The 18279-nt window shown below is 53.4% G+C and overlaps 2 protein-coding genes across 3 annotated transcripts; one reads left to right on the top strand and one right to left on the bottom strand.

The window, feature by feature from the left end:
* Nucleotides 1-119: 119 nt before the first annotated feature.
* TNFAIP1 (TNF alpha induced protein 1) lies at nucleotides 120-11328 on the bottom strand. The gene is made up of 7 exons (XM_043583600.1): nucleotides 11052-11328; nucleotides 6989-7306; nucleotides 6209-6378; nucleotides 5701-5790; nucleotides 5572-5624; nucleotides 4402-4597; nucleotides 120-2768 (listed from the first exon to the last, which is right to left on the bottom strand). The coding sequence occupies exons 2-7, from the start codon at nucleotides 7191-7193 to the stop codon at nucleotides 2532-2534; spliced, it is 951 nt and encodes a 316-aa protein (XP_043439535.1). The 5' UTR covers nucleotides 7194-7306; nucleotides 11052-11328; the 3' UTR covers nucleotides 120-2531.
* A 90-nt stretch (nucleotides 11329-11418) lies between these two features.
* Nucleotides 11419-18232, top strand: IFT20 (intraflagellar transport 20). 2 transcript variants are annotated; one of them, XM_043583607.1, is made up of 6 exons: nucleotides 11420-11570; nucleotides 14940-15182; nucleotides 15348-15476; nucleotides 16639-16724; nucleotides 17247-17350; nucleotides 17817-18232. In XM_043583607.1, the coding sequence occupies exons 3-6, from the start codon at nucleotides 15350-15352 to the stop codon at nucleotides 17896-17898; spliced, it is 399 nt and encodes a 132-aa protein (XP_043439542.1). In that variant the 5' UTR covers nucleotides 11420-11570; nucleotides 14940-15182; nucleotides 15348-15349; the 3' UTR covers nucleotides 17899-18232. The 2 variants fall into 2 exon arrangements, with proteins under 2 accessions (XP_043439544.1, XP_043439542.1); XM_043583609.1 differs by lacking the exon at nucleotides 14940-15182 and having other exon boundaries at nucleotides 11419-11570.
* Nucleotides 18233-18279: the final 47 nt, after the last annotated feature.

The raw sequence follows: 18279 nt of genomic DNA on the forward strand, positions 1-18279 counted from the left end.
GGAGTGCAATAGGATTGTGACGCAGGGAAAACACAAGGTGGTGAACAGAAACACGAGAACCAGGGCCATAGCACTGCGCTGACCCAGCTATAACCACCGTGAGCACAGTTGCGGGCCACTGCAGCGTAACACGATTTTATTAGAAATTAGTGTTTGTTTCCATCACCTAGGCTGAGCAACAAAGAATTGCAGTTATGTGACAAAGAAGTTCTGGGCCGTTCTTTAGGCAGAGGTCAGTCAGGTAAGAAATCGAGGAACACCCGGTACTGGTTACATGGGGTCACCAGCAAGTTTCCGGTTTTCTCAGAAACCGACAAGGTTTGACTTCACTTATGCTTTCTGTTTACTTTCCCTGGGCTACTCAGAGTTGAAAAGTACACAAAACCAAGAGCTGCTTTCTGCTTGGGCCTGAGGAACTCAAAAGAAAATTCTCCAAGCCCTTATGCCACAAAGTCTGGCTAAAGAAGCTAAAGTTACTTCAGTGATTTCAATGTTAGTATTTTTCTTAAGACCAAGGAGATAGTTTCCATCAGTCCAGGACTACTGTGCTTTCTCAGGAAGAGACAGGTCACCACTCAGACAGCTGAGGATGTAAATGTCAAAGCAGTAAAGAGAGGCTGCAGGACTGGGGAGGTCAAAGGACAGGCATTAAAATACCTAAGTGGGAGCTGGGCCTTGAGCGTTAGAAGGCTTCAGGAGGGCAGCGGAGGAAATAGGCCAGTGGCCTCCGGCAGGAGCATTCCAGTCTCTGTGGGAAAGCCACAAAGCCAAAGCCGGAATCTGGCCAAAGAAATGGGTTTGTCTTCATCTTGTTACTCCAGTGAAGGCTGAAAGAAGTGTTTGAGCCGATGACCAGGGTGCCTTGCCTGAAAGTCTGTATTTTCAAGGCTGTGACAAGTGTAAATGCCTGGTTAGTCACAGTTCTCCAGCCCCATCATGTCATTTTAGGTCCTTGTGGGTGTCTGCTAACCTTGGCCTGGCATTTGCCCATCAGGTCAGCCACGAGCAGGCCACTTAGCTATCGTGACAGCAGTCTGGAGAGATGAACCTGATAACCTGTGTTCCTTCCCAGGTGGCTACTACCCAGTGGCTACGCTGTTTTGTTAGGCTGGCTGATCCCTCCCTGATAGCATTCTTTTGGAAAAGAATTTGGATAAGCAGCCTCCCAAGGGCCAAGCCAAACAGAAGGCAGTGACCGAAAGCCCTGAGGAGGAACTTGCACCCTTGCCCAAAAGCTGGTGCTTGGCAGCTCTGTGGCCATATGACCCAACAAGAAAGAAATGAAGAAACCTTTCAAGGGACTGAGGCTGCTCACAGCACCCTGCATCCAGGCTCAGCACTAGGCAGAACCACCGCCCTCGGCCGGGACACAAAACCAGGAGAACGGGGTGGGGGGCAGTGGATATATGGCCAAGCACATGCCACCCCTGCACAGGGCTGCTTGGGACGCAGAGCTCATGCTCACTGTCCTCGGATGGGCATCCAAGTGCAGCGCCCACAGGCTCCACGGCCTTCCCACTGTGGCTCATGCCCCTGGCCCCTGTGGTGGCTCTTTGGCTTTCTGGTGAGTAAAGCAAAGCATGCCTTGAGGGCAAGAGAATCAAAAAGAGCAATCATGTTAGACCCTAAGAGTCAGTTATGTGACTTTAAGATGTAGGGGTAAAATGTCCTTTCTCATGGGCCTTTTTAGCACCACGGTTCCCAATTTAAACATCCTTCCTTCCTGCGGGCTCTCTGGGCCACCTGCTTGGGCAGCCCAGCAAAGCCAAAGCTAGTAAATTTTTTTGGTGGTGGTGGTTTTTGTTTTGTTTTTATTGCTTCTCTAGCCCCTCTCTGATTCTGCAGGAAAGAGAGGGGGTTACGGTCAGAAAAAGATGATGTGGGTCAGGGCAGAATACAAATCTCCTGAATAAAAGTACAAAGTGCTTTAAAGAAACTGATCCCAAAGGCATCAGGAAAGGCCAAGGGCTCTGCCCTGCCCAGGGTCCTGGCACCCTCAAGGGGTAGCACAAATACCCAGTGCCCTCATTGTTACACACTTAAAACTATTCGTTTCCTAGATAATTTTTTAAAAAACAAAATTGTGAAGCCTGTGCTTAAACACCATAAGGAAGAAGGAGCCCCACCTTCTGTGAGAAACTGGGCCTCCACAGCACCAGAACGAACCCATTCCCCATGGACCTCAACAAAGGCCTAAAGGTAGCCCCTCAGTGGAGCAAAGGGGTACTCCAAAAAGGGCCAAGGGGAATGTTTTTGTGGGAGGTGGGCTGGTCAGTCCATTGGCCCCGGGGCAGCAGCAGCTCCCTGTCAGGAAGGGCGAGCAAAGGGTCCAGGACTTGGTCACCTTGAAGTGTTCAGGGAGCAGGGCAAAGGAAGGTGGTCCCTCTCCTGCTCAGGCCCTCTGACTTCCTGTCATGCCTCTGGGTGCTGGGACAGAAACCCAGGCAGCAGCAGCGTGGGGTGGCCAGTGGGGCAGGGTTCCACAGGAGGGGGGACAGGGTGTCCCGTGCCCTGACTCCCTGAGGGTCTCGTCAGTCGCGATGGGTAGACTGGTGGCCGAGCTGCCGGTCATCGTAGGTGCTGTAGCGCTTGACGTGGATACGGCGGACACGGTCCCGCAGTTCAAAGGCCTCCTCATCTTCACTGGGGGAAGCCTGGCTGCGGCTACGGCTGGTGGCCTCCAATAAGGAGTTGTCGGGGACTCGGGGGGTCTCGTACAGTAGGACGTTGAGAGTCTCCTCATAGATTCGGGCCTCTGGGAACTCCACCTGGGATTAGGGGGCGAGAGAACCCCATGAGGTTTCCTCCACGAGAGGGAGCTGCACGTCCGGGCCCTTGGGTCTGTGCTGGCTCTACAGGGCCGCCTGACCTCTCTCACAAGACAGATGGCCTTCCGGCCCGTGAGGGAGGGAGGCCTCTCTGAAGATGTGAGGAGGTGCGCTCTGTGGACATCAGGGTGCCAGAGCGTGGCGCGCTGCCCGTGCCCCACCCAGTCCCAGGCCAACAGACTAGTACGCGTAGAGGGTCGGGCCTGAGCTTTGTGGTCAGACCTCGGCTTAAACATGGCCCCCCCATTTACTAGCTGCCGGGCCTCGGTTTCCACATGTGTAAAAAAATCAGGGTTCATATCTACTTCAGAGTTGTGAACATTACATGAAAGACTGGGGGGCGGGTGCCCGGATGGCTCGGTCGGTTGAGCATCCGACGCGGTTTTGGCTCAGGTCATGAGCCTAGGGTCACGGGATCGAGCCCCACACCGGGCTCCACACTCATGGAACCTGCTTGAGATTCTGTCTCTCTCCCTCTGCCCCCCTTCCCAACTTGTGTTCCCTCTCTCTCTCTCTCTCTCAAAAAAAAAAGGGATGGCGTTCAAGGCAGCTGAATTCTAGCCTAACTTGAGCTTCCAGCCCGGCCTGTCTCACAGGTGTGGTGCGAGGGCTCAAAAAGTTCACGGAAGAGAAAGCACTTAGGAAGGTGACGGGTGTTGCTGCCACTTCCACAGTGTAACCAGCCCCCACAGAGATCTGTCCCTGAATCTTGACTCCGCTGAAACGTGCACATGGGAGTCCCACCCCCAAAATGACAGGAGGAAGCAGGGCCACCTCCTATAAGCTGTCCCCCCCGCCCCAACCCTCAGACCGCCCAGCTGGAGGCACTGCAGTGGCCGTGCAGGTGCTACACGAGCTCGGGGCTTTGAGCCCTCACACATGTGACCGTCCCCCACACGAGCTGCCCTCCGGGCTCAGCGAAGCCCTGCCGCCCCCCATACAAACATTCTCGGGGCAGCAACTCCCTGGGGACGACAGCACCTGCTTGCAGCCCGGGAGAACGGGGTTCGCGGGGTCCGTGTTAACGGTCCCCTGTCAAATCCCTCCCGTACCCGGCGCCATGTGGTCACTGCAGAGGCTGAGCTGAGTGACCAGGAACCCACAAGGAGCAGGGGCCGGAGGAGAGATCAGAGCAGCTGCTTCCGCCAGCCTGCACCGCTCCTCCTGGGAGCCGTCTCGTGTTTGTTCTGCTTCTGGTAAATTCACACTGTCGTCCCCATGTTTGCAGATGAGGAAGCTGAGGCTCACGTGGTTTAAACGGCTCAGACGATGTCAGAAAACTAGTAAATGGCGGAACCAGAATTCAAACCTGAACTGGGCCAACTCCAAAGACCCGGTCCTTCCCCCTGCACCACGCTGTCCCCTGCTGGTCGGCGGCCCCTGCCTCTCAGCTGACCCAGAAAAGCGCTCCCCAGCTGCTCCCCGAACTCCTGGAACTGCCCAGCACCATCACATGGGTTTGGGGGAGACAGAGCAAACCACACTCCTTTTTTGCTCCCTGTGGTGAAAGGCACAGCTGGGGCTGCGCTGCTGTGTGTCCCGTCCCCCCCACGCAGAGGGAAGCCCGCCACACCTTGGTCTGTTTCTTCTCCGTGGCGTACACGATGGAGGTGCAGCACACCTCTGCCAGCTTGCGACCCTGGCCATAGAAGGACCAGCAGCAGATCTCATCGCCGATGACGTCCTTGAGGAAGAGCACGCGGCCGTTGAAGCGCAGGGAGAGCTTGTCAAACAGCTCGATGTTTTTCAGCAGGTGGTCGTCAGAGTTGCTGAAAAAAAGCCATGAAGGCCGGTGGGCCCAGGAATGAGGTTCTGGCACAAGAGAGGGGGCTAGCTGGGCGTCTCCTCTCTGTCCCTCCCCATCATGCACAACTGAGAAAAAGCCAAGATGCCAGAGGGAACAGGAAGAGAAAGGGTCACGGGCACCCTCTGGGTTTGGGGGCCCGTGAGGAAAAAGAGGGGAGTTGGCCTTCAGTTAAAAGCAGAGAGAGGGGCGCCTGGGTGGCTCAATTGGTCAAGCGTCTGACTTTGGCTCAGGTCATGATCTCATGGTGTGAGAGTTTGAGCCCTGCATCGGGCTCTGCACTAACAATGCAAAGCCTGCCTGGGGCTCTCTCTTGCTCTCTGCCCCTCCCCAACTTGCCTGCACTCACACGCGTGCGCTCTAAGTAAAAATAAACTTAAAAAAAATTCCACACATAAAAAACAAGTAAAAGCAGAAAGAACTGAAGGAGGGAGGTCTCCTCTCATTAGGCCCACAAGGAAGGAGTCTCGCTGCCATCGAGGCAGGAGGATCCCCTCCCTTGCTGTAGGGGTGATGCTGGCAACAGGCCCGTCCACAGGACTTACTGAGCCTGCGGCCTTCTGGGTCTAGCTAACTGTGGCCCGGCAGTGAAGCACAATGGCTGGCTTACGCCCTCGTCCACCTCATAAGTTAATGCTGGGAAGACACCTGGCAAGCTGCCTGACGTGGCACGTTGGGGTAGGGGGCTGTTCCGTGTTCATTCTCATCTATATCCTCAGCCGGGGCCCCGCGCCAGGTTCCAGACGCCTCTGCTGATTTCCCTTCTACTCTCCGTTCTTCCCTCCTGAGACCTGGGCCCTTCCCAGCCCTGCCGGGAGTGCAGGCGGCTTCTCTTGGGTCTGCCGCCCCGTTGCTGGCTGGCCAGTCGTTCTAGCTACTTCTGCGGGCCTTCCCCCAGCCCCGGCGCCCGCCCCCTCGGCCCCCAGATGCCCACCCTACCTGGTGTAGGAATACTTGTTGTTGCTTCTATTGTACAGCAGCTTCACCACGGGCTGGGAGGGAGGAGAGCGTGAGGGCCAGGCCAGGGTCCCATCCGCCCCTGCCCGCAGCCCTCAGAGGTGCCAGTACCTTGGTGGAGGATTCGATGAGCCTCTCTTCCTCTTTCAGGGATGTGATGATGGGGATGTTGCACACGGGCTGGTAGGAGTCCTTCTTGTCCTGGGTGACACACACAGCCGAGAATCTTTTTTGAGCTCTCTTGCTTGCCAGGCTAAGCCAGGCTTTCCCCAGGAGCCGTCAGAGCCCCTATGCCAAGGCCACCCTCTGCTTGTTGTGGAGGCATCTGGCAACAGAAACTGCCAGCCCGCAGGCAGAACCCCGTTTCCAGAAAACCTAAAATCCAGATATCAAGGCATAGAAACCGGAAGCTGGGCTTAGTCATACCGCCTGAGTCCGTCACCTGACAAATGGACCGGCTGCCAGTGTCCTTGGCCTGGGCAACACCCACCTGGTGTATCTAACTCGGTTTGGACTCACGGCACTCGTCACACAGCCTTCCGGGAACTGGACCTTAGTGTCCCCAAAGCACAGGACCGACTCCCTACCTCCTCAACCTAACGCGACCGTATCTCCGTACCTGCAGAGCAGTCTGGCACATGTTCACCAGCCCCTGAATGAGGTAATATTTTGCTTCAGCCATCAATTCCTTGATTTCCTGCCGGTTTTGCGGGAGGATGATGGTGTCATCTCGGAGGTAATTCAAAATGGTGCCGAAGTGCTTTCCGCATCGGTCTATGAGGATCCAGCCTGGGGATGCAGACAGGCCCCAGACGGTGACTCTCTGCCTCCAGGCCGCAAGCAGCAGGAGAAGGCCACCTGACAAGCCTGGTGGCGGGTGGTAAGCAGCATGCAAGCCCAGAGCCCCCACCATAGGGTAACAGAAGCAGAACACAACCTCCAGCTCTTAGGCCTGTGGCTGTTCTTCGACCAAGAACTGGCACGTGCTGTGGGGACGGAGGCCCTCCGGGCCCTGAGAGAGCCCACAGAGGCCGAAGCTCAGGATGAGGACGACTCAGGCCTGCCTCCCGGGAGCACGGAAACCCCCGGGCCCTGCTTGTCTTCCGTGTACTGCCCAGTCACTACAGCAATGGTTCCCGTGAGAATCTAGTCCTCTGTGAATAGTTAAGAAGTATGGATCTCCTCCCTGGAAAGCGGGTAAGCACACACCATTCCACGTCCGATTTCCAAGAATCCCGAAGCTCTACTGAGGACTCCAGGTGAAGGAGTCCTGTACTAGGTAACGGGAAAAGTCGATCTAGAGTCTAGTTCTGCCAGGCCTAAGCGCTGCCCCAAAGGCACTTCCTCAGGGACACTTCCTTCCCTCCTCAAGCCAGCCCAACAAGCCCCGACGCCTCACCTTCTTTGTCGGTCAGCACCTCCATGCGCCCGCTGAACATGGCCTTGAGCATGGTGTCGTGCCGGGTTAGCGCCCGCACGGTGGTGTAGTACAGGGAGCCACCCACATTGAGCTGCACGTATTTGTTGCCCAGGCCGCCTCCCTTGAAGCCGCCTAGCTTGGGCTTGGCGCCTGACGCTGGGCACAGACAGGTATCCCCTGACATCTCCCGCTGCAGGTAGATCACCACACGGCAGGAGGTCGGCTTGGAAGGCTCCGCCGTGGTGGAAGGATCACGAGTGGGCGGCCAGTAGAGGCCAGAGCCTCATACTCTCAGCACTGTGAACAGGAGATGGGAGAGGAGACAGGAGTCAGCAGAGGACAGCCCTCAGCCGAGAGGGGCCAGGAGATCCCAGGAGACCGTGCAGTCATTCTCTCCTTGACCGCTGCCTAGACCTTGCAGAGGCTAAGGCCCTAGGGCAATAGCAAAAGACACCCCTGCTATTGTTTCCGGTACCAGGAACCAGAGCAGTCTCCCAGAGCCCACTCACCATCTCACCAGCCTCCCTGAGACTCGGCTCAGCTCTAGGCAGCAAGGAGGTCTAGCAAACCCCTGGAGTTAGTCGGAGATGCTGGAGGCACAGACTGGGCAGCAGAAGTCTGTACCCTGGGGATCCAAAGTCCTATTCCAATTATTTTCTTCCCAAGGTTCCCAGGACCCAAGACTTCCCGCCAAACCTACTGGGACTCCTGCCAGCGCAGGAGATTCCCAGGAGCCAGAGGGACAGGATGCGCTTCCTTTCGAAAGATTCCAGGCTCAGAAGCAGCCCGCACCAGTGCTGACTGTGAGCGCCGCCCGGAGTCTGGCCTCAGAAAGGAAAGTAAAAGCAGCTTCAGGAGAGCCCGGAATGAGCCAGGCGGGAGGGCAATGTTCCTGGCAGAGGTTACTCTGGCCCCAGGGGGATTTCCTGACCTTCCCCTTTCTTGGCCCCAGCCCTGTCCCAAGTTCCTGAAATTGTCACCACTTTTCAGGAGAGAACAACGACAGGATGGCTATTTTTACTTCTTTTTCCTGAGAGGAGGCCCAGCAGCCCCATCTCTTCCTTTCGCTCTACCCACAAGACTGGGGAGAAAAGGCTCCAAAGGATCAGATGATAAATCTAAAAGCAATTAAGTGATTTGGAAACTGAAACGCTACAGGCATTCATAGGAGGGAGGAGCGAGGAAGCAAAGGAGGGCACAGCCAGGTCACTCCTCGTGATCTAGATTCTATATGCTTCGGTCTCCTAAGGAATCACTAAAATGCATTCACTGGGAAAAAAAAAAAAAAAAAGCAAACATCCACTGCATGTTTACCATGGTCTAGGTACTAGTCTAGGCACTTAATATATACATTACTTCATTTAATTCATTCAGCAATAAAACAATACTGAGTGCCTACTAGGTTAAGCAGTAGGAACAGAGAGATGAAAAGATAGTGACCTTGCCTCGAAGGAGTATAAAGAAGCATCACAGTGTTAACCAGAAGAAAAACAATAAGAGTTAGCATTTATTGTGCCCCTGGTATGTGCCAGGCACTGAGGATACAGAAGACAGTAAGTCATGGCCTCACGGAGCTTACATTCTAGGGGGAGGATCCAGACAATTAGCTAGAAAATGAATGCATAAGCGAGCAGTTCCAGAAGGTAAGAAATGCAGTAAATAAACTAGTGACAAGAGGGTGACTAGGGATTAGTACTAATTAGTACAGGGAAAGCCTCTTTGGGAAGGCGACATTCCAGCTGAAGTCTGAAAGCGCATTCCAGACAGATGGGAGAGTTAAGTGCAAAGTTTCTCAGTTAGACACAAGTTTTAGGAGCAGAAATAAGGCCAAGATGTCTAGTGCACATCTTGGCTTGATGTAAAGTCAGGTAACGCAGGGGCCAGGTCATATTAAAGAGTCTGCATTTTAGGCAGGGGCGCCTGGGTGGCTCAGTGGGTAGTGTCCGACTTCGGCTCAGGTCGTGATCTCACTGCTTTTGCATTCGAGTCCTGCATCGGGCTCTGTGCTGACAGCTTGGGGGCCTGGAGCCTGCTTTGGATTCTGTGTCCTCTCTCTCTCTCTCTCTCTGCCCCTCTCCCACTTACGCGCTCTCTCTCTTTCTCTCTCTCTCAAAAATGAATAAACATTTTAAAAATTTTAAAAATAACAAAAGTAAATAAACATTAAAAAATTTAAAGAGTCTGCATTAAAAAAAAATTTTTTTTTAGGGGCGCCTGGGTGGCGCAGTCGGTTAAGCGTCCGATTTCAGCCAGGTCACGATCTCGCGGTCCGTGAGTTCGAGCCCCGCGTCAGGCTCTGGGCTGATGGCTCGGAGCCTGGAGCCTGTTTCCAATGTTGTGTCTCCCTCTCTCTCTGCCCCTCCCCCGTTCATGCTCTGTCTCTCTCTGTCCCAAAAATAAATAAACATTGAAAAAAAAATTAAAAAAAAATTTTTTTTAATGTTTTTATTTATTTTTGAGACAGAGACAGACAGAGCATGAGCAGGGGAGGGCCAGAGAGAGAGGGAGACACAGAATCTGAAGCAGGCTCTGGGCTCTGACTTGTCAGCACAGAGCCCGATGTGGGGCTCGAACCTGTGAACTGCAAGATCATGACTTGAGCCAAAGTTGCACGCTTAACCGACTGAGCCACCCAGGCGCCCCAAAAGAGTCTGCATTTTATATTAACTGCAACAGCAATCGATTGGACTGTTTTAAGCAGGGGAGTGATAGGATCCAAGTTACTCACACTTTGAAAAGATCACTCTGGCTGCCGTGTAGAGAATGGACTGTTAAAGAGTGCAAGAGAGCACGTGCGAAGACCAGAGGAAGCAGCAGTCTAGGCAAGACATGAAGGCCTGGACTCCACCGTTGGTCACAGAGACCCGAGAAAAGGTGAAATTGCCTCGTGTAGTTATCACAACACGCAAACATTTACAGTTACACATCACCTCCTGCAAGTTCAATACAGGAGCAGTGTGCTGGCTTCCCCAACTTTACTGCTGTGCTATCCAAAACAGCACTTAGCACAATGCCAAGCACCTTTTAAAGTATTTAATACAGGTCAGTTAGATTGATATTGTCCCTAAAAAAGATTTAGGTAGGTCCCTAGGAAGAATGTCCGTCCAAAAAAGGGCCAGAGTGGTTGCTGTGTGCAATTCTGAATTTCTGAGACTCACTTGCCCCAAGGATGAGATGAACCCTCACCGGCGGATTGCCCAATCAGTAAGTAAGTAACACACGAATAGTGTGAAATCACCTTCCTCCACTCACCCCAAAGGAATAAATCCACCCCTTAACAGGTTTTAGCAAGTTCCAGGTGTATTTTGTGTCTGGCCCCGATTTCCCCAGGATAAAGATAGCGCACCTATGGTCTGCTAAAGTAAAGGAACTCAAAGGCCAGGCGGCGGCCAACGGAGCCTACAAAGCAATTGCTTTGAGCCCTGGACCACGTCAGCTCAGATGCCGCCCGCTCAGATTCTTCCCAGACCAATGGGCTCCAGGAATCTTGTGGCAGGTGACGCCCCACAAAGTAATTCCACTGAGAATGAAGTTTCCACTGATAGCCTCAGTGCTGTTCCTTCCGGACTTTGTGTGTGGATATTTGGGGATGTCTGCCTGGGGCTGAGGGCGTATCCGTCTCTCTCAGCGAGGCTGATGGGAAGCTAAGCAGAATTAAGGGCAGGAAAACAACCACGGCCATGGAAGAAGGTGGGGTCCTAAAGGAAGAAGGACCCAGAAGTTCATCACACTAGGGTGGGGGCAGCCGATCTTGGGTTGAGGGGGCGGATCCAGCAGAAATCTTAGGTGTAAATCTTAGGCTTCGTCCAAAGGGTCTGGAAAGATTTGGCGAGACCCAGCCTCCCTGTGGTCTTCCCCGGCCCGCACCCCTCCTCACCACCGAGAAACAGACCGATTCTGACACCCATCCCAGTGGAAGATGTGAGCTCTCCATCTCCCCTAAGCCGTTCCTTGCCTTTTCCCCAGGACTGGGTGGGGCTCTCTGCTCCAGTCCCGGGCCCGTCCATCCTGTCCCCCAGGGCAACCTCAGCCCGGCTCTCACCGTCCGCGGGGGGCGCTTCTCCTCCTAGCTGGGTTGCAAGCCGACCCCGTGCCGCCCTGGGCTGTGGCCGCCTGCCCGCCAGCAATCCCGGGCTGTGAGCTCACATCCTTCGCCCGCGCGCGGACCCCGCCCCGAGCCGCGGCGCAACCCCGCCCGCCCGGCAGCCTCGGACTCCACGGCCGGGCATGCCCAGCACCCAATCACGGGGGGAGGGAAGGGCTCCTGGGAGTACTCCACGGAGAACGCACAGCTACTTCCTGCGGCCTTTCCGGCGCAAAGGTCTCTGGGTCTTGTAGGCAGCCGACCCTCCCGGCGGGCCTCTGTTTCCCAGCAGGCTCTGCGGGCTGGGCGGGGTAAGTGCTTCCGCAGTCAGGTAATGACGTTGTGGGTAAACAGGTCCTGTATCCGTGGCAGCGGCTGAGGCCGGCGGGCGAGGCACCGGCTGCCGCTAACTGGGGAGAGAAGCTGCCTGTCGGAATCAGCCCGGGCCGCAGCGCGCCGCCGGTACGGGGTTGGCAGGTAGGCAGTGACTGCGGGCCGGGGGACGCGGGCGGACCCGCGAGGCGAGTGAATCTGACAGGCCGAAAGAAACGTGGGGACTCCGCGCGGTTCTTTGCGAGCGGTGTTACACCCAGCTTGGGCCTGGAACTTAACGCGCTGATGCTAACAACGGTCTTGTGAGGAAACTGCGGCTCAGATAAGTTCAAGGCGCTTGCGTAGTGTGGACAGCCAGCTCCACCACCCAGGTCTTCCTAACTGTGTATGTATGTCCCGTGCCCCTTCCCCCCACCCCGCCGACGGCGCCTGCAGTGCGGGGAGTGGAACTCGGGCGGAGAGTGTCGCCGCTGTCATCTTCTGGGAGCTCCATGCGGCTCTTGTGCCCGGTGTTCCTCAGATGCTCAGACACGCACGTGTGGTGGGAGTTGGAAAAGAATCTGATAGTTGGCTGGGAACCCTCACCCTGCCCTCCTTCTCCGGTCCTATCCATCTCATTCAACTCTGCCCTCCAAACATCCAGTTGGCGCTCAAGCCAGATACATGGAAATCTGGCCTCTTTCCTTCCCTCATCCCCAAACTCCTACGTTCATCCAGTCCTTTACTAAATGCTATCAACTCGGCTTACATAACGTCGCAAATTGGAACACTTTGCTTCAGCTCCAAGCCTTCGTTGCTGTAAGAGCCTTCTCTATTTCCACATTCATTCCACAAACATTTGCTGAGTGCAAGCACTCGGTATGTGCAGGCACCGTGCTAGATGCTAGGGTTACAGTGATGAACCAAGGTAGGTGTAGCCTCCCTCTTCTGTTTCCTCCAATTCATTCTCCATCCTGGGTCACAGTGATCATTCCAAAAGGCAGATAGGACCACTCTGCTGAGAATCTGCTGGCTGCCCGCTACCCTTATGATAAAATCCGGGCTCCTGACTGCGGCTTTCAGAGCCCTCCATGAACCAGCGCTGGCCTCCCCATCTAGACTTACCCTGTTCTGCACTCCCCCTGCTCACTGGGTTTTAACCACACTAGGCTTTGGGTTCTTGGAAGGCATTACATTTCTTTTAGCTTCAGGATCTTCACCGAGTGCTTTTCCTCATACTGTTGTCACAATTTGTGGTTATCTGTTTACTCTCTGTCCAGAGGTCAGGAACTGAAGCATCGTCTTCACTACTCTGTCTCCAGAGCAGGGACTCAGAAGGTGTCTCTGAATAAACGCCTCCTCTCAGGGACGGGAGTGGCAGTCGAAGCAGATTATTTGCTCCCTCGGGTTACTGGAAGCTTTCTAGAGCAGTTGGTCTGATTAATCACCTGGTAGGTGTTCAGTGCTCAGACTGTATGTGTAAATGTCACAGAAAAAGCAGGAAGACAGACCTTTTAAAAAGCTTGATTAAAATTGAAAAATAAAAAAAGAAGTACTTCGAGAGGCAACTATATTAAAAACAATAAAAAGCTTGATTAAAAAGGGGCGCCTGGGTGGCTCAGTCGGTTAAGCGTCCGACTTCAGCCAGGTCACGATCTCGCGGTCCGTGAGTTCGAGCCCCGCGTCGGGCTCTGGGCTGATGGCTCAGAGCCTGGAGCCTGTTTCCGATTCTGTGTCTCCCTCTCTCTCTGCCCCTCCCCCGTTCATGCTCTGTCTCTCTCTGTCCCAAAAATAAATAAACATTGAAAAAAAAAAAAAATTTTAAAAATAAAAAAATTTTTTTTTAAGCTTGATTAAAAGGAAGCTTGGGATGATTAAAATGTTTCAAAAGGAAGATGCTAACCTATTTCCATCCAGTAGCCGAAAGGCTCTGGGCCACAGTCAGACAGTCTGTAGACACGCATTTGTTGGCCCACAGTGTTGGATGTGGTATTGCCTTTAAATATTTGAATTCAGCGCTTTCCTTTAAAAGTCAGATTTCATGTATAAATCTGGATTTTTGGCTGTCTTGAAAATCAGTTCTGGTAACCGGGGGACTGAATTCTTTTTTTAACCATCGCTCCTCCTATGGTATACCTGCTCTGGAAAGTTACTCCCACAGTCACCCCATGTGGAAGAGAACTTTTCTAAGGAAGCCAGAAGGGAAACAGCTGGGGGAGGTGGGGGCAGAGGAAAGGGCAGGCACAGCACCAGGTGGTGGTAGCCTTTGGAAGACCTGGGGTCTTGGAATTGGTATAGCAGCCAATGGCTAGCCCTAAGTAGCATTGCCTCCCTTTGTAGACAGGGCGTGTCCTTTTGTTTATTTTATTTTATTTTTTAATGTTCATTTTTTCGTTTTTTGGGGGTTTTTAAAAAATGTTTATTAGTTTTTTGTTTTTTTTAATTTTTTTTTTCAACGTTTATTTATTTTTGGGACAGAGAGAGACAGAGCATGAACGGGGGAGGGGCAGAGAGAGAGGGAGACACAGAATCGGAAACAGGCTCCAGGCTCTGAGCCATCAGCCCAGAGCCTGACGCGGGGCTCGAACTCCCGGACCGCGAGATCGTGACCTGGCTGAAGTCGGACGCTTAACCGACTGCCCCACCCAGGCGCCCCTATTACTTAGGTTTTTGAGAGAGCAGGGGAGAGAGTGTGCGTGAGTGGAGGAGGGGCAGAGAGAGAGGGGAGAGAGAGAATCTCAGGCAGGCTCTGCACCTGCTCAGGGCTCAATCCCACCAACTGTGAGATCATGACCGGAGTCGGATGCTTAACCGACTGAGCCACCCAGGCGCCCGTTTTGTTTTGTTTTGTTTTGAGCCAGAATGAGGGTGCGTTTTCAGTTTCCCGGAATTGAGGCATCCTTTGGACCCAGGAGTTCAAGGTGGCCTGGGAGGGGAAAAGATATCCCTGCTGGTTCTCCTGCCCACAGAAAGAAACCCAAATGCCTTAGCTTGGCGCACACGGTCTTCCTGATCTGGCGCCAGCCGACCTCTTCAGCCACATCCTCGGTCCTTCCATATTCTAGGCCGCTCAGTGACTTCAGGCTCGTGTCTGTGCTATTTTCCCTGATTGGAATGCCTTTCCCCAGCCTCCTTACTTGGTATGTGCTTGCTGACACGCCATTCCTTTTTGTGTTTTCTGCTGGAGAGAGACTGAACCCACTCTAGTCCTTGAGTTCAGGCAAGCATACGGTAGCCTGTGGCGTACATTGTGGGTAAGGTTCTTCCTCCCGGCTTCTTTTTCAACTCTGATCTTTAATTCACGCAGATTTCCTCGTTTGCTCTTGGTGTTATTCCAGTACTGTATTTGAAAAGCTTTTTCATGTCCTTTTGGGCACCTAATTGGGGATAAATATGCCATGGCTTCTCACGCTTAGTTCAAATGTGACTCCTCCGCCCCAAGCTGACCGCTGCGTTCTCCAGCGCTTGCGCGATATTTCTGTAAACGCACTTAACACAGTGTACTTTTCAGTTTACGTGTCTGTCTTCCTCCAGCTAAACTATGCGCTCCTCCCGGGCGGGCACCATGCTCCACTCATCTTTGTACCCCCAGCATCTAGCAGTGTTGGCCTGTAGAAGGCACTCAAGAAATGTGTGTTGAATGAACGGTGCCTGTGACAAGCAGCTGGACTTTATTCTTTCCTGACCCTTGCTCCTATGACACACCTCCTCCCGGCTGCCACTCTCAGCCCTTCAGAGCAGAACTTCTCTCCTCTAGGGAAGCTGGAAGGGAAACAGGTGAGGCTCAGAGAGGTGGAGGCAGAGGGAAGGGGGAGCCTTTGGAGGAAGAGCATCTGGGTTTTTGGCGTTGGTGTCTGGGGGCGGGAGCGGGGCTGGCCTGGGAGCAGGCATTTCCTTGGGTGGCTGGGAAGCGGTTGGGGATTCAGCCTGGTTTCTTCACAGCTATGGCCAAGGACATCCTGGGTGAAGCGGGGCTGCACTTTGATGAGCTGAACAAGCTGCGGGTATTGGACCCTGAGGTTACCCAGCAGACCACAGAGCTCAAGGAGGAGTGCAAGGACTTTGTGGACAGTGAGTGTCATTTGGGGAGACGTGGTGCCACTCAGCTTTGAGCTTCCAACTGTGTCCCGCCCCCGCCCAGCCCCCAGCTCTTGTCCCTGCCAGAGTGGAGCTGTGGCTCCCTGGAAGTGGAGCCCGGCCTTTATCGATTCCCATGTACTAGCCACCTCGTCTGCCCGCCCTGTAATGCGCCCATGTGGCCCCACACAGAGCACCAAACGGAACAAATGGTGAGATGTGGAGGATGTCCCATCGTTGCTTTTCTTCCCTCTCGGAAACCTTGAACCTCACGGAAGCAGAACTGTGGCTTGGGGGTGGGAGTAGTTAGGTACTCCCGATTCTTGGAAGAAATAGTTTTCTCAGTCGCGGGATTACCATCACTTGGAGTGAAAATTGATTAACTGGAGTCTCTAGAAGTAGCTCAACAGACTCAACAAAGTCCTATTTTAGCTGGATACCCAGGACACCTCCTGTCCCAGGAGGCAAGCACCCGAGAGCAGCGGATACAGAGCACGTGTGGTTAAAGCAGGGATTTCTGAGCCTTCTGGGCACGCCATAGTCTGCAGAGAGCTTGGCTGGTGAAAGGTAGCTTGGGCTCCCTTGCCAGTCTTCTGACTGCATGCCGTCCCTCCTCCCTGGGTCCTAGTTCACTCCTCAGTAGGATGAGGTCCCCCCACACCCAAGGACGTTGAAAAAAGCGAATGGGATATTAGCACCTGAATGCTTTGAGCTCTTTATTAGCTCTGCCCTCTGTGGGCAAACCCCTGCCCCCACCACCACCATTAACTGAAACCTAGGGCCATATCTGTGGCCAGTCAGGAGACTGTGTTCACGTCCTGAGTCCGTCCTTCTGGGGACATGCCCCTTGTGCTTCCTGTCACTCCTGGGGAGGGCAGGATGGAGTCTGTGTGGAGGATGGGCCACCGGGAGCCTCACAGACAGAGGTCAACAGTCACCGGCTGGCTCAGTTGGGACTCAAGGTCCAAGTGTGCCCTGCTCCAGCTCTGAGCGCCTGGCCACCCTCCTCTGGGTTTAGACCAAGGGTGGAAGACTCTAGGCCCGTGCGCCAGACCGCTCGGACACACGTTAGCCCTGCTCTCGCCACAAGGGAACACGAAGGGAGTGATGATGCAGAGAAAATAAAACATTTTGTTTTCTGTTCTTCCCCTAAAAGAAATTGGCCAGTTTCAGAAAATAGTTGGTGGTTTAATTGAGCTTGTTGACCAACTGGCAAAAGAAGCAGAAAACGAGAAGATGAAGGTAAGATGAGCGTGTCTTCTCCATCTTGGCCTGGGACACGGTTCACCAGCCTCTCCTCCTGCCCGCTGGACTTTTTCTTGCTGGGGGGGGGGGCGGGGGATGGGATTATTTTCTTTAAGTAAAACGGGATTCTAAGTAACAATTCCCAGTCAACTCTTTCCGCTAGTCGAACTCTTTTATGCTAGTGCACTGTCATCATTTCATGTTCACATCGCTGAGATGGGTGGTCTTATGCTTTTGTAAGTGAAGAAGGCATACGGGGGGGGTCAGTGACCCGGCAAAGGACACAGGGCTCAATGGTGCACCAGAGGGGCCACTGGCACCCGTGTGCCAGACTCCGGGGGCGGGGGGACTCGCGGATCTGCCCCTGAGCTGCGATGCAGGTCTCATCAGGTTATTCCAGACGCTCTGGGGCTCGACGGTCTGTCCCCGGCTGGGCACCGAGACCGCCCCCGAGTGGCCCTCCCTCGGCTGAGGACTTAGCTGAAGACGGTTTTAACGAAGCCACGACCTTCTTTCTAGGCCATCGGTGCTCGGAACTTGCTCAAATCTATAGCAAAGCAGAGGGAGGCCCAACAGCAGCAACTCCGAGCCCTAATAGCAGAAAAGAAAATGCAGCTTGAAAGGTAAGAGGTGAGGGTGCAAAGAAAGTTCTTTGCTCGACTGCAGTTCTATTCTTCCTTCTTGAGTGGCCACCTCTTGTCCTTATTCTTCACCGTTGTCCTCTCGGGAACAGGGTCCCACTTGCCATCTGACTTGAAGACTTAAAAAAATAAAGTCAAGTCCTGTTTAATGAGAAGGAAAAAGGACACTTGTTAATACAAAACCACCTCTAGTGGTCTGGGAGCTAGAAGGCTCCGGTAGCGAGTCCGTGAAGCTGGCTAGCTCTCCTAGAGGAAAAGACCTGGAGACTTCTCACGGGTGGCCCTGGGTTGGGCTTCGCCTCTTTCTTTCTTTCTTACCCTAACCTCTTCATTATGAACTCACACCATTTCTTGGGATCGTTTAAATCGCTTACATTCTTCTCTAGAAGAATTAAGTCCACGGTTTATTTCATCCATTTTTAGGGCTTCTAACAATTTTGTTTTTCAGGTATCGGGTTGAATATGAAGCTTTGTGTAAAGTAGAAGCAGAACAAAATGAATTTATTGACCAATTTATTTTTCAGAAATGAACTGGAAATTTCATTTTATAGCAGGCCGGGCAAAAAACAAAACCCAAAAAACCTCTGTACCAATCCAGTGACTTGACCAATGACCCAAGTATGTCCTGAGAGATGGTGTGGAAAAAAACACAGCATCTCTGAAGGCAGTAAGCAAGTCTGGGGGGCTTGTTGCAAATGTCAGCGAACATCTGCTGGGCAGTTACCCCGTGGCCACAGTGCTCCAGGCTCTCACCTCTTGGCACTCTTAGCCTGAACTGAGCAGTCTGTAAATTTTGACCCTTTTTTTTTTGTAAAGTCACAAAGCTTTCAAAGGAAGAGCAATAAATTATTGTTTTCAAATGGCTTGATCTGCCTCTTTTCCTGTTGCCCTTGAAGTGTACATGGAACACC

Source organism: Prionailurus bengalensis, chromosome E1 (assembly GCF_016509475.1).
Source record: "Prionailurus bengalensis isolate Pbe53 chromosome E1, Fcat_Pben_1.1_paternal_pri, whole genome shotgun sequence".
NCBI classification, from domain to species: domain Eukaryota; kingdom Metazoa; phylum Chordata; class Mammalia; order Carnivora; family Felidae; genus Prionailurus; species Prionailurus bengalensis.

Excerpts from the sequence above, each read along its gene's own strand:
- TNFAIP1 (XM_043583600.1), bottom strand. The coding sequence starts at position 7,193 with ATGTCAGGGGATACCTGTCTGTGCCCAGCGTCAGGCGCCAAGCCCAAG. Across the intron at positions 6,379-6,988 it reads GGTGCTGACCGACAAAGAAG|GCTGGATCCTCATAGACCGA; the intron begins GTGAGGCGTCGG and ends CTGCATCCCCAG. Across the intron at positions 4,598-5,571 it reads AACAAGTATTCCTACACCAG|CAACTCTGACGACCACCTGC; the intron begins GTAGGGTGGGCA and ends GCTTTTTTTCAG.
- IFT20 (XM_043583609.1), top strand. The coding sequence starts at position 15,350 with ATGGCCAAGGACATCCTGGGTGAAGCGGGGCTGCACTTTGATGAGCTG. Across the intron at positions 15,477-16,638 it reads GTGCAAGGACTTTGTGGACA|AAATTGGCCAGTTTCAGAAA; the intron begins GTGAGTGTCATT and ends TTCCCCTAAAAG. Across the intron at positions 17,351-17,816 it reads AAGAAAATGCAGCTTGAAAG|GTATCGGGTTGAATATGAAG; the intron begins GTAAGAGGTGAG and ends TTTGTTTTTCAG.